Source organism: Pyrus communis, chromosome 1, assembly GCF_963583255.1.
Source record: "Pyrus communis chromosome 1, drPyrComm1.1, whole genome shotgun sequence".
In the NCBI taxonomy this organism is placed as follows: Eukaryota; Viridiplantae; Streptophyta; class Magnoliopsida; order Rosales; family Rosaceae; genus Pyrus; species Pyrus communis.
The window spans coordinates 42476830-42492160 of NC_084803.1; the positions used below are offsets into that span (position 1 = coordinate 42476830).

Genomic DNA, 15331 nt, shown 5'->3' on the forward strand with positions numbered 1-15331 from the left:
CATTTTCCACTGCCACCCGGGATCTTGTTATTTTTGTCGGAATTTGGATTTTTTTAGGTTAAAATGTTCATATAATTAAATTATCGAGCCTAAACCAGTTTTTTGACATTTTAGCATTTGGCACAATAGTAATAAGTGGAACTCCGATTGTAGCTTGAGCTTCTTGTCTGGGGCAAAATATAATTTCTGTAGCAGAAGGGATTGCTTCAAGGGATGCACTTTGGATGGCAAAAGGAAGAGGTTTTACGTGTGGAGGGCGACTCAAAGCTGGTGATTGATGCGGTCAAAGTTTCTTGTACTATTCCGTGGCTATTAAGAAATACTATTGAAGATATCAAGGGGTTGGCTTCTTCTTTCGACTCTATTTTTTGATCACATGTTTACAGAGAAACAAATTTCTTGGCGGATGCTATTACTACTACATGATTTCATTTTAATGGGTTTTCATGTTTGGGATAGGTCGTTGCCTCCTGCGGCAAATAAGACGTATTTTTTTGATTGCATCGAAACTGAATATGATCGTGGTCGCTCTATTTAATACTTTTCCATTTCCATAGAAAAAAATAAAAAATTTGAAGCCACTAACATCCCAAAATCATACCAAACAAGCAGTAGAGAGACAATCCATCGTAAAATTTGCTCCACGAAAGACATGCCCAAAAACAATAACCAAACGGGTTTTGAAATAAATTTTGGAACTTTTCTAGTTCAGTTATATTAAATGTTTTAATTTTTTGAAACATTTTAAAATTAATTTTGGCACGTATAATTATGGGATATGTTATCTACACACTCATTTTTACTTCTCACGCATCCTTTGTTACTTTAATTTTTCTTTAATTTATTCGATCCGATGTTCGAAAATTAAAAAGATTTTTGAAAAGAAAAAGGAGTGTGATATCACACCCCATAATTACACGTATAGTCACGGATCTTGTTTGTATTTTAATTCAGGTGGTCACTGAAAAAAAGTAAAAAACCAGAACAAAATCACATCACCAGGTAACTCCGTCACTGCAACTCTGAAAACCGAACAAAAACAAACGGTGGATGGCAATGAGGACTCAGCGTCGAAGCCGAACAAGTCAGAGAGTCCCCCGCAGCTCAAGAAATCACGAACCGTCATCACCACCACCGCATCCGACGACGCGGAGCCCACTACTTGAAGTCTTAGCCATATTATATCGTATAAATATTCTCATGTCCGGCCACTATCATTTTCAACTTTGCAACTCTAATTTAACCTGTATAAGCTCGTCTTCTGCACTAAATGACCAGAGCTTCGTATTATTTTGTGCTTGAACAGGGAAATGAGATGTGCATTAAACCAGCAGAACTGTATTTATATGACCAGGAAGAACTGTCCTTTTACGATATTGTGCTCAGTGGTCGTCAAAGGCAGGAAATCGTGATTGGATATCGCCTTGTAAACACAGCGCGAGCCATGATTAATCCATCACCGAAGTTGGAGGTAAGGAAATGGTCCCATGATGATGTTTTCGTGGTTATCTCCGTAAGTGAATGAAACCTCGTATTACCAGTGTGATAAAATGGTCTCCGCTCCCAACCCTACTAATTTAACCTGTTCACGGCATTAGTGACTGCCTACTACACTCTATACTTGAAGAGTGCCGTCGTAGTTTTTAAAATGGTAATTCTTTACCGAGGTTGATGACGGAAAGAGATCCTCTCCGGATATCTTCCACCAAGGCCCCTGGATCAAGGGATCCCCTTTGAAATTTCATCTAACGGTCAAAAAATTATTATAGCTTTTGAGAGGATCAAAACAGGTAAGCCGTTGGATGAAATTTTAAAGATCCGAATTACTTGATCCGGTGACCTTGGTGGAAGAGATCCGGAGAGAATCTCTTTCCATTGATGACATCCCTTTCCGCCTGAACCCAGACGAATGTTGTATCAATGGGTTGATGGAACTTAACTCGCACTTGGTTGAGCCAATGATGGGATTAGAAGCGGCATTTATGTTGTACCATTCGAAGGAAGCCTTTTTTTTGTTTAGAAATTGGTAGATTTTTGTTGTAATGAACAAAATGTAGTATGAAAAGCTCATTTTACTCTTTATTTTGTAAATTTAATAGGTTTGCTTTTGAAATGGGATTTCGATTAATTATGATTTTTTGTTAATTTTGGTCTCACAAACATGAATTAATGCCCAAAATAAGATGAGATTCGGAGAATGATATTTAATTCACATTTTTGTTGATGAAAACTAAATAATATGCAGTGTGTAGAAGGAGAAAAATAATTTTCTACACATTCTTATTTATTCAATTCTAAAATAAAAAATAAATGGGCATGCCAAGAGAAAACCGGACGTGCATAAATCACTTCTCAAGTGTTTTCATATGGAACCGGATCCCCACTGGACCCAAAGAAACTAAGCCTTGATATCAAATGGTCCAGACCATTAAAATTTAATCCAACGGTTACAAACTGGAGACCTTCTAAAAGTTATAATAATTGTAGCCGTTGAATCAAATTTCAATGGCCTGAATCATTTGATCCTTGAGCTCAATTCCTTTGGGTCAGTAAGGGATCCGGTTCCTTTTCATACATTTCACATAACGTAACGAGTGACCGAGTTTGATCCAGAAATAAACAAATAGATTCGAGTAATTAGTGTTACCTGAATAGCATAAGATTAAGAGTGGTAAATAATCATCGAACAGCCTCTTAATTAAATTACAAAAGATAAATCACTGGAAAATATAGACCAAAACTACTGTAACCCAGATTTGAAGCTTATCCTGCGAGCCAACACAGTTACCTTCCAAAATTTAATCTACCCTTCTATTCCTAGGATGAAAAACGTCGGCGGCTAGATTAATATCCTCACAGCAGACTTGACGGCGAGTAGCTCTTCTTCCCCGACTTTCTTCCACACCCCGCCTATCATGAGATGTCCGTCGACATCTTCCCAGGATGAAAGATCCTCACCTTCCGACACAGAACCATCCACTGCCGCCCTCATTTTCTTAACACATGGGTTATCTAGGAGCTGCATTTCGGAACTAGGTCTCTTGACACTGCATTGGTTCAACTCCCACATCTCTTTTCTTCCTACTAACTCAGGAACCTTTTCCAGGACATTAACATCCAGAACAGGAAGGCGGCCAGAAGACCCCACAGCTCGAGGCAACATTCCAATTGGACACGGGTTCCATGATTTTGCCAGAACCCATCTGTTAGTGTCTCCGACATCAGCATCGATCCTCTTCACTACTTTGCTCCTCACTATGCGACGTTTAATCAGCTCTAGCTTCTCTGCTGCTTGACTTATAGATTCTTCTTGCTTCTTAAATTGATTATTTGAATTTATATGAACAGTATCTTCTTCAGTACCATCTGAATTTGATGAAACAAACGAAGAGAGCTTGTGCAGTTTTCCCACTAGGAAGCTGTCCCCAGTCAGCTGTGCAAGATGGGCGGCAGAATCCATGAGCTTTTTATTAGCAGAAGCTGATACAATAAGACATTTACGTAGGAGTTCCATCAGAATTGCTTTTGAGAGAGTTTTGCCTGCTGAAGAAACTTTGATTTCGGCTGCAGAGTCCATTTCATGGCGAGGCTTTAATCCTTCAAAATTTTGAACGAGCCACGCAAAGAGAGAAGAAAGGTGTTCAACTTGGAGTACCTCAGCCCTGCGGTCTGATGATGTGGAAATCCCTCCTAGACAAATTCATAAACGCAGCAACCAAGATAAGAACGCTTGGATAATTTAAATTTTGAGCAAATACAAATCACACGCTCAATTTTGGTGAGTAAGTTTAGCTGTCGCAAATAACATTGAATTCACACTATGAACTGAGAATATCAAATACATAATCGAACGGATTCAAAAGCAGGTGTCTGAACTTGCACTGTGAATTTAGGCTAGGAAATCAAATGCACATCATGCACCTAAAAAGGCATCTGGCTTTAGCTGATTATATGCAGCTACCATTAACATGCTTTCAAGAAAGCAGCTTAAACTCTTAACTGATTGAGGATTCGATGGGAGGGCTCCTCTCCTTAAGCTGTTGTGCTGTATTGTATGCTAAAAAGGACACCTTACACAGATATTTCTAATACTCAATGTTAATTACTCATCTAACCTAATTCAGCAGCTTATGCTTTAGTGCTTCTGAAAACCAGATGCTTTTCCGACCTAAAGGAGGTACGTTGCTGTTTAGCTGTCACCAAATGTAATATAGAAATGAAATATGCAACTTTATCAGGGGAAGCCAGAGGAGATATATCTCAGCATGCAAATTCAAAAACACTCTATACTCGAGAAATTACTGTTCTGATGTGACCGTTATTGCAGGCTTGATCACTTACCCATCTCCAGCATAAAAAAGCAACTCAGTAACCATGTATATATAATTAAAATCTACACACAATCTCGGCATATGTGCTACCAGTCTATATCTGAATAAGGAACAAATTATACAAAAAATAAAAAAATTAGGTCACATGATTACCCGTCTCATATATCACTGTTTCCCGAGTCTCAATCATATCAAGAACTGCATTCAGAAGAGCCAGAAGCAACTCTGGTTCCTTGTTTGAAAATTTTGTTATCACAAGCTTCCACTCATTCAACGAAATAAGTAGTCTTGGGCCACTTTGGGTGTTTACTGGAAGCTCCAAGGTGTCTGAGGAATTTATAGCCTCCAACAAGAACTCCAACAGTACAGAAACAACTTCTGAGGAGAAGGAAGAATACAGCCCAATAAGACTTTTCAATATCCTTTTACGGTCTTTTTTTAAACCTGGAAATGAAGTACCTCAATTAATAACGATACTTAAAAAACATCCATGTTTTAAAATACATCTTGTTCTTGAATCACGGACATCCGATCAGAATTATGATGGCTGTGTGCACAATACAAGAGTAAGTCAGGTGTAGCATTGCATCAAATAAAACGTTCTAATCACCTAATACATTTTCTAAACATTCTAATCAACAATAGTAATATTTTCTTTGGTCAATACAACAATAGCAATTAGGCATACAAGTATAAAAAGAGAAATATGCAGGTGTAGCATTATATCAAACCCAAAACATGACATACACATGGACTACATGGACATGTCTCAGTAGAGAGTATACGTCGTACACATGATACACATCGATAATGACTTCTTTACAACAGCTTAGCTATGTAAATTCCATTTCCTTGGAACACAACATGACAATCAACGGTTTTCTAAGCCTCCCTTGTGATTGCGAGATAGCTTGCTGATTGAAATACATACCATGATAATCCATTCCCATTCCATCATAAAGAATATTCCCCAAAACTAGCAAAAAAAAAAAAAAAAAAAAAATTCTGGACAAGCATTTCAACATTAGAGAAAATTACGGATTCCTAATTTTACGGACATTTTAAAATTCTATCAGAAAATAACTCCAAACTTATTGTCTAAGATTACTCCTTTACAAAGAATGGGTGAAGACTGAAAAGAAAGTCCTGACCATATAAACAAGAAACATCCCCAGGAGATGAAAACATCACAATCCCTACAAAATGTAGCTGCAAATAACATGAAAAGATATACACGGTGCACCACATATTCTCTCTATGCAAAAGCATCAGAAAATATTGTATCCTATATATATCAGAGATTTAGGCAGTATAATCAATATAACTTGAATAAATGAAAATTTCATACCGCGCTTTTTCTTGACATTTGAAGAATGGGATTGAGGAGTCGTCTTAACTCTTAAGGAGAAGGCCAATTCATGCAATTTAGACCTTATTTCAATTCTGATATTATCAGTTTCATTACCATGAAATGGAATTTCCTTCTTCTGAGGCTCCCAGTAATAACACTTCAACCAATCAAGGGCCTAAAAACACCAACCAGGGATAATGTTTAACTACTCAAATTTAAAGCAAGTCATCCTCTTCCAAACAACTCGTATACAATCATTGAAGTATTCCAGTAGGAAAAAAAGGGTAAAAAAGGAACAAATTGTCATGAATTAAAATGAACTTGTAACAGAGCCATAAAGGGTTATGATAACTGTTGAGGGCCCTTTTTATCCTCAAACATTACTTAATAATATCTGGTGATATTCATGAAGTCAAAACTATTAAGAGACTAGCTGTAAAGGGTTTGTTTTCAGAAACAAGTTTAATCTTCCCTATTCACTTTTTCTCTTTTTGGGTCACTTAATCTTCCCTATTCAAGATCTGAAAGTTCTAGCCCACGAAAGTGATAGCTAGAAACATATTGAGATAACAATATCATTTTGTTACAATTGAAATGCAGAATATGATGTCTTCCAGCCAAAATAGGCTGGAATAACGCCAAGTGTGGGAAACCTGAAATAAGAATCTGCTCTCATCAGAAAACGTGTCACCTATGTTTATATGGAAAAACAAAACCGGTTTGCACAACTTAATAGAATTCAGACATATTATCAAATAAAACCACCATTCTGTGCAGCACCCACAAGTAGTTTAATCAAATATCAAATGATGCCTAACTCGGATTCTATTATAATTATTCATCATCAAATAGACTAGATTTCTCAAACATAAAATCTAAAAGTTGATTAAGCATTTGAAGAATTTGAAGGTGGGAAGTTTTTGATATACCAAACATGATATGTACCTTAACTGAAGCAGTACGAACAACGTCAAGTGCAGGAAGTTCACGGTGAGATCCCTCTAAAAAAATTAAAGCAATAGCAAAGTGAAAAATAAAAATAATGCTCAATGCACATTATCATAAGTGTTCAAAAAATTATTTAAAATACCCAAAGCCCTGTGCGCAAAGTAGGCATAAGTCGAATGGGCATGGTTGGTTATCTAACAGAAAAGCCTAAAGGCTTAACCAACAAACAAAAGATTACAAGATAAAAGTTGGAGCTGCTCACCATGACGAACATCAATCAGTGTACGTGGAATGCCAATTGCATCAGCAGCCACAGCAATTGACACCTCTGTTTTTTTCCGTGTCTTCTCAACCACACCATTCACAAGCCTTCAGAAACAAGCCAACTAGTGTGAAGGTGATTATTTATGTGACATCACATGAGACAATGACAAACAGAAAAAGGAGGCAAAATAAATATGAGCTTAAACATTAATCCCCTATGAATTGAATCCAGAATTTCTCTGTTCTATGTCTACTATGAAAACCTCAAAAATTATCTTGATATGTTACTAATATCAGTTATGTGATGGGACAGCTTAAAAAAATTATGCATGCTATACTTACAAGAACCCATTGCACAAGATATCTTAAATTGAAGATAATGAGCAGTGAATGCATGTATCAAGAAAAATTCCCAACAAAAAATTCGGATGCTTAAAGATTCTTCCAAATGACCCTTACTAAGAACATATACATCTACTATACATCCATAATCTCAAGCTGGAGCTCTTTGAGAGAACCATATAGTCAAAAGTTTTCTTCTATACAGTTCCAGGTATAGCTGAAACTGGAATGTAGCTGGGATAAGTCAAAGACCATGCCATAATTTGTAGAAACATGAAAAAAGATCCAACACTTGATGCAACTAGCTATTTAACATGCTTGCTGCCCATATATGAGTCAAAGTAGTCTATCTCTCCGTCAAACCCACTACAAACTACCTCCCAAAGAGAGCGAGCGAGAGAGAGAATGTGTGTGTGTGTTTTGATTCAGGACTAGAGTTTTGATTCAGCATTATAGTTTATCAAGGACCATGTTTCTACTAATTATTGCACTGTGCTTATTATGATAGTATTACTAAGAATATGCATCCATACATCACAAAATGATAAGGAGTAAAGAAAAGAATGGAGAGATTTAAGAGCACAAAATTGAAGGAACCTCACCTCATGATTGCCATACAATATAACATGGCCAGCATTTCCTCTGAGAGTGAAGCATCAAGTGATTGATCTGTTCTGGAATTATCTAAAGCATCATTTGACAGGTCCTTTCTATAGTTCAAAAACACATACACAAAGTTGTTGGCAAAGTAGGACAAATACTTTATCTTTTGAAGAAATTCAGAACAATATATGAGATATATTATAAATATATACAAACATAACCACAAAGCAAACAGCATTTAGCATAAAATATTCCCTCCCCCACCCCCACCGGGTAAAAACAGATATAAGTTGATCCAAACAGGTGCATAGGAGTTGGAGTAAAAGCTACCTAAAGTGAGGATCTTTTCGTTGAATTTCAATAATTGATGCTGTAACTTCAATCGTAATAGGAAGACAGCCTCTGCTTCTCCATGTTGATATCTGTAAACAACAATTAAAACATAAAAAGAATTTATGGCATTGCCAGAAACCTCACAAAAAAATTCAATTAAAAGGAAAAAACTCTTTAAAAAGTAATTGTGTCAATTAATTTTCAAAATTATAGCAATGGATACGCAAGCTTCAAACAAGCAATATCCACGTCAAAATTCCTAACATAACCTTTTCTTGTTTTCCACGGTAAGCAAAATGAAAACATGAAGTTGGGTTTCTCTTACTCTTCTCAAAGCGGAAGCCACAAAATCAGGTGAATTAGAGAAAAGAGATTTTTTGACAAAGAGCCACTCGTCCCAACTCAACCAAGGCACCAATTTGTAGCTGTAAGGTGATGATGATGACGACTTTGATATACCCAACTCCTCATTATCTCTTGATTCTTCCGTGTACCCCAAAAGTTCTTCCATTACAACTCTTCCACTCGCTTTACCTCTACACAACTAATAACAAAAAAACAAGTACAGATGAGAGAATAGCATTACGAAATTTTATACAAAATACAAAATAAACTTTTCCAAATTAAAGCTCGAGAGGTAGCCAGAATTCTCAGCTCTGATGCACAATACTTAACATTCTATAATCATATTTAAAGCACACATCATCATAAATTCACCATAACTGAACACATTAACATGATTGTCTAATTCTTTTGGTTTTATATGCACTAATTAAAACTACTGTGCTACTGTAGCTCTGGATCAATCCAAAAGCCCTAATGCTTGAATAAAACTGACAAGCTACCCTAAAAGAAAAAGACAGCTTTATGTCGTTCAGTTACCTTGTTCTATCAAAACTCATGCACCATCTAGCTTCAATATCAACCCAACGTAAAATCAACAACACACCAAAACCATCTCAAGTTTCACGTGTGATTGATTATAAAATAATAGCAGACCATATAAACAAAAGAAGGGGATGGTAAAAATAAAGATGACAATGAACAGCAAGAGTATGGGTCCTAAACTTCAAGTCACAATAATGTGCGGACCCAACCTAGATGATAACATGATAGAATGCACAAAATGAATACATTAAAAAGCTTGCTCGAAACAGCACCTGTACCAATTCTATCCACAAAATAAAAGCTTTCCTAATAAGAATTGAATCAAATCGTTTCCTTCTCCATCATGTTAGCTATTCAAAAACTTCAAGTCTAGAAACCCATTATCATTTATAAAACTGTTACATGAATTTTAGGTTTCATTCTCAAAAGGCAACACAATAGGAAAATCACATAATGAACATCAAACATCTAACATCTAACTTCTAATACTCTTACCAGTACCCGCAGAAGATATGAAAGGAGGTATCTGAAATATTATTTGCACAATAAAATCCAAGCCTTAGCAAGTTAGCATACAAAAGGGCAATCTTTCCAAGATAATTTAACACAACTCATTTGTTCAAATACAACTCAAATTTATCAAGGTAATGAAGCATTTAAACAAATCATCTCAAGAAGCAGAAAACACTAAGTAACACACTCACCAGATAACAACTAAAATCCAATTAGGCAGAGACTTAACTCCAACTAGGATGAAATTTAAAACCCTCAACGAAAAAATGTGACAACACCACAGGAAAAGAATGCAATTTGTATTCATGAGAAAAAAATAATAATTTAACTTGATGCAATACCATTGTTATTTATAAACTACACTGCCACTATATTTTTTGCCGAAGATACTAAGTTTCCTGTATGTCTCCAAAATAACAGCTGTCCTTTCAACAACCCACTTCCTATCACTAAAGGTAAAACCAGCTTCACCCGCATCGGATCCTGGGCAGCAATTATGCCTTCCGTAGCAACAATATGGTATATCATCCAATAGATTAACTCATCTTCTCAATCAAAATACACATCATGCCACCAAAGCATTATACGTATCACATCAATCTCTATATGACCTCCTGAAAATTTCCATTTCATCATTGCAGCATTATTAGAATCATCAAATGCAGCATCTCAAGAGCAATTATCATTGATCTCCTCTCCCAGTTCTTCTATACCACAATTATCAGCTGACAGAAATCAGTCTTCTACCACCAGGGGCCAAAACAAGATTCGAATTATGCCTTCTTGGTATCTTATTCATGAGATGAATGTACCGATACCGAATACCCATTAATGGGTGCTTCTCAATCAAGAAGTTCTTCCTATATGCCTCCCTTAGTACCACAGTCTGTGTCCTAATTTTATTTGAAACATAAAAGATTCCTGGGTGATGCCCCACAGCCTTTTTCAACCTAGACCTTTCGAACCCCAAATACTCTCCCAAAACATACAAATTTTCCCTCTCGGTCTTCTTGGAAACCATAAGCCAAAGAACCTCATGAAGCACTGCCACCGTCCACTTCTCCGCCTGATCGCTATTTGCTGAAAGATGGGCTGCATTTTCGTATGGTGAAATATATGGCAATCTCTGCCATTCCTCAACCCAATCTTTCACCCTCTTATCCAAATCAAACCCATTTGGAAAATTCATTGGAAATGCAATGTGCTTTGACATCTTCTCACTCAGGTCAACCATTATCGCCCTTTTCTCCAATTGAGAGAAAGCAAGCTCCTTTCTCCAACAAACAAGCCCCAACGCAAGCTCTAGTTTCCCAGTTACTGCATCCTCAACCTCACAAACCTGAAAATAATCTGGGAAATCAGCAAAAAGGGTACCCACAATATCATGAGGTAGACCCAGATCCCATTTCAATCTGTTAATCAGGTGCATGGGCAACTTGGTCCCTCTGGTGAGCATCAAAACCTTAGAAAGTCGTTCAATGGCATTGTATTTGCTAGGCATGAAGGTATGAATGGCTGACTCTTCTTTGTGGAGAGAGAGGATTTGTGGGGTGAGCTTGACATGGGGAGGGAGGCCAGGGGAGGGCTGGAATATGGAGAAGAAGGAAGGATATTTATGGAAAAATTTGGAGGATGTGGTGGGGAGATCAAGGTGGGGTTTGAGCAAAGAGGCTGCAGAGAGAGGGAGGGACCGGGAAGGATTGGAGAGGATTTGGTTCTTCAAAGAAATGGATTGTTTAAGGTCTTTCTCTCGTTCAACTACGTAGTCCAAGTATGGATCTCGGACCCATTTTACCTTGGCGTTCACAAAGGTCCTGATGGTGTTGAACCGATGGGGGAGTTTCCTAATCAGAGACATAGTCATGACTCAGATGATCAAACCTATCATCAGAGCCCATATCAGAAACAATTCATCTAGCAATAGAAACTCACAGAAAAATAAGAAAATCCACCAACCAGACACTAAGATAGGATTAAAATTGTAATCTAAATCATCCATATTACTAGGAAGAGAATCATAAGAGTTAAACTGTGTACTTATAGCTACAAGGTGGTGGCACAAAAATAACTACAAACATGAAATACATACTGATGTCTTAGAGATACTTGTATCTTCATATTCTCAATTCCCTTGGAAAAAAAACCAAAACATTGAGAACTAGCCAATCCTCATTGTCTAATTTCTAGACTAAACCAATGTAAAGAACTTCAACCTTCATGTGGAAGGCATTTATTCAAACTAGAAGGCAAACCCTAAGTCATAACAACGAAAGTAAAGCAAACCCGAAAAAAAATAAACAAAATAAGAGAAGACAAATTCAACATCTAAACCTATTAATCTATTATATATCGACTAACGAATAATTGTCAACCAAATGCACGTCAAATTAAAAACGTAAGAAATATTTATAGCATTCTCAGTCCTCCAACTCCATCCCCACCATGAGTATGTTATCATTAAGGTTAGGCTATGAAAGCTTGTACAACTTCAGTTCACCCACTACAAACCCATTTCAAAATTCACACCAATTGCAAAAAGAATCACTCCTATCAAATCCAAGCACCATTTTTTTCTCTAAGATTCAATTTCATATTTTTTTTTTGTCTGCAAAAACTGCAGAAACTCTCCGAAAAAACAATTTTAATCTTACTTCTTAGCAATCAAGACAAAAGAAATATGCCAAATTTAACACTCAAATTGAAAGAGCAAAGTATGAGCTTGTTCAGTATCAAATAAAGGGCAGACCAGAATAAGCAACGCAAAAATCTGTTTTAACAACTCCACGTTTCCAAACTCACCAGCCAACTCAGCCGCGAGAAACCGAGATAAACACTGTGACCGTCTGAGCCGGCGGCGGGAAGGAAACCGCTTTCACTCAATAGAGACGCGCGGGCTTAGTGAGACACGGAGCGATGATGGTGTCGGCGAAGATTTGCTCGGGGTTTTAGGGACTACACTCGCTGGGCCTTTCTCTTTGGACAATACTTAGGTACTGAACAGTCAGTATCCCAATTTTACTGACCACCTACATGGCCCAATAGCATTCTAACATCTGTCATACAACCCAGCAACCAAACACCCAGATTCATTCACGCCTCCATCGCTCTGACCTTCCGACTGCCCCTTTTCCACTGTCAACCCATCTCTCACGGATCCAGAGCAGCCCATCCTCTCACCGGCGACCCCCCTCCAATCCCTCTCATCTCCGGCGATCCCACTCCTAATCGTTCTCTTCTCCAGTGACCCACCCCCCGAATCTTATACTGCGAATTGGATGCATGTACGCGAGGAAGATAACAAATTAGGTGCACATATGCTAGTATCCATAATCTATGATTTCTTTTCGAGATATTTCAGACTATCATCAACTTATTTTGTGGTGAGAAGTGGGGGATTGGGGTGGGGTCACCGGAGAAGTAAAGGATAAGGGTGGGTCGCCGGAGAAGTGATGGAATAGAGACGGATTCTGCACATAGGCAAGGACAGGAAGAAGATTGTTTGGTTATGGAGATAGCAAGTGACAGGTGTACTAATATCATTGGACCATAAAGAGGGAAGTAAATTGGGTACTCACTAGGGAGTACCCAAGCATTACCCGTTTTCTTTGGGCCGAATTAGCCACACGCCCATTTCAGACATTTTCGGCTAAATACTAACATTTCAGTCGTCAATGCTCTTACAGGGCCGACTTAAGGCCCGTTTGATACTTTCGTTTATTTTGGTTTTTTTTTTTTTTTCCAGAACAAACAATATTATCGACATTAAGAGGGATGGGGGATGAGTTTAGCCTTATAAAGGGCTAGCAATATTATGGTTCAAATTCGTTTTTAATGAGAATCAAACCTAAGACATATCACTTATAAGTAAAGAGAAATATCATGATACCGTAGTACTAAGTGGTTTGTTTTTTTTAATTAACGTTATTATTTACACTAAAAGGGGAGGGAGTGGGCAAAACCTTACAATGGGTTAGTCATAATAATATGGTTCGGAATCGCCTTTGAGCCAAAATCAAACCTAAGACCTCTTATTTACAAGTGAAGAAGAATATCACTAGACTGTAATACTAAATAGCTTCGTTTATTTTAGTTTAGTTTGTAATTTTTGGTTAGAAATAAGGAATAATTACAAAGAAGAAATTACATATGTGGTACTAGTGGGGCAACTTGGATAGGAATTTTCAATTCCGATCACTTTGAATCGAAAAGTTATAAAATATTCCATCTGATTCAAATATAAAACCAAAATTCCGAAAAGAATTGAATAGGAATTGGAATGTATTTGAATATTTTGAATCTGATCCGAAATATTCTGAAACTTCCCCAACTTTATTACATTTCATACACTTAATTATGTACTTACTGATTTATCACCCCCTTAGTATAATATATGGTTTTTTTTTTTTTTTTTTTTAGTATAATGTATTATTGTATCACTTTTGGTGGGGACGCTGGTCATCGTTTTTAGATTTAGGGTTTTTTACTTAGGCATTGTTATGGGCTCATTTTTGGGGTTTTTTTTTTACTTTACTTTTCTAATTGGATGTACTTTTACTTTAAAGTTGTGGATTATCTTTGGACTTGCCTCACTTTGTATTAGTGTGTATTTTTAATAAAACTAGTATGCCCACACAAAAAGTGTGTGAACATTTTTTTTTTTAATTTTGAATACATCGATATTTTTACTCTAAGGAGAGGGAGAGTTCGGCTAAGCCACACAATGAGTAATCTAATTTGGTATTGAATTCATCCACGAGATTCAAACCTAAGATCTCTCACTTCCAATTGAAAGAGGAATACCACCAAACCGTAGTACTAAGTGACTCATTTTTGTTTTTAAAATGGAAGGATAAATGAAGAGAGTGAGAGAAATGTGGGAGTGAAGATAGAGAGGAGAGAGGTTTTTGTTTTATTTTTAATTTTTCAATATTAGAGATATGTTAGAATCACATGTGAGTGAGTCTTATGAGAAAACCTGAAATTTGGTTTATGTGAAATTACATTATGTCCATGTTTATTATTTCTATTTAGTTTTGATTAGAGGGTTAAAATGGTAATTTTATGGAAGTTTGGTTGACAATCAAGGTTCTATTAATATGTAGTTAGTTGTTGGACCACAAAAAAATTGTCTTTGTTGCAAACTTGCCTAGTCATAGACATGTCTCAATTATTTGCAACATTAAGGCTAGTCCGATCAATTCGTTTGAACTAATTGTGCTTGTATAGTGTATGTTGGGCTGAGTTAGCATGTATACTTATTTCATTTAATTGAGAAAATACATATAATTTTAATATTTAATTGACTGTCAATAAAAAATGGTTCATAAGTTCCTTAATAATTAAGTAAAATGACAACAGATTTTCAAACATCAAAAAGTCCAAATTGAAAAAGAAAATTTCAATGTCAATAAATGATTGGGTAAATTACATAAAACTACCTTAATTATTGGGTCAGTCACAGTTTCATACCCCGTATTTAAAAAATTTCAATGTCATACCTCATTTACGAATTTGTTACAATTTCATACTTTCCATCAGTTGTCTGTCAATTCCTCTGTTAAATGCTGACATGGCTTGAGACGGGACCCACTTTCTATTAAAAAATTAATTAAATATTAAAAAACAAAAACAAAAAACCACACCCAGATCCCCTTCCCCCCCCCCCCCCCCCCGCCCCAAAAAAAACTTTCCTTCCAAACCCAGAACCCCACCCCCCACCTCCCTCGTAACCCCCCTCACCCCTCTTTTCCCTCTCGAG

At 36.8% G+C, this 15331-nt stretch overlaps 2 protein-coding genes across 4 annotated transcripts; both read right to left on the reverse strand.

The window, feature by feature from the left end:
• Positions 1–2587: 2587 nt before the first annotated feature.
• LOC137712904 (uncharacterized) lies at positions 2588–13058 on the reverse strand. Of its 3 annotated transcripts, none has more exons than XM_068452118.1 (9): positions 9915–10293; positions 8498–8716; positions 8170–8261; positions 7839–7910; positions 6893–6999; positions 6628–6683; positions 5680–5857; positions 4485–4775; positions 2588–3690 (listed from the first exon to the last, which is right to left on the reverse strand). In XM_068452118.1, the coding sequence occupies exons 1-9, from the start codon at positions 9915–9917 to the stop codon at positions 2840–2842; spliced, it is 1869 nt and encodes a 622-aa protein (XP_068308219.1). In that variant the 5' UTR covers positions 9918–10293; the 3' UTR covers positions 2588–2839. The 3 variants fall into 3 exon arrangements, with proteins under 3 accessions (XP_068308219.1, XP_068308212.1, XP_068308204.1); XM_068452111.1 differs by lacking the exon at positions 9915–10293 and adding an exon at positions 12373–13058 and having other exon boundaries at positions 2589–3690; positions 7839–7946; XM_068452103.1 differs by having other exon boundaries at positions 2589–3690; positions 7839–7946.
• LOC137728222 (protein WHAT'S THIS FACTOR 9, mitochondrial) lies at positions 10295–11437 on the reverse strand. Its single transcript, XM_068467073.1, has one exon. The coding sequence runs from the start codon at positions 11435–11437 to the stop codon at positions 10295–10297; it is 1143 nt and encodes a 380-aa protein (XP_068323174.1).
• Positions 13059–15331: the final 2273 nt, after the last annotated feature.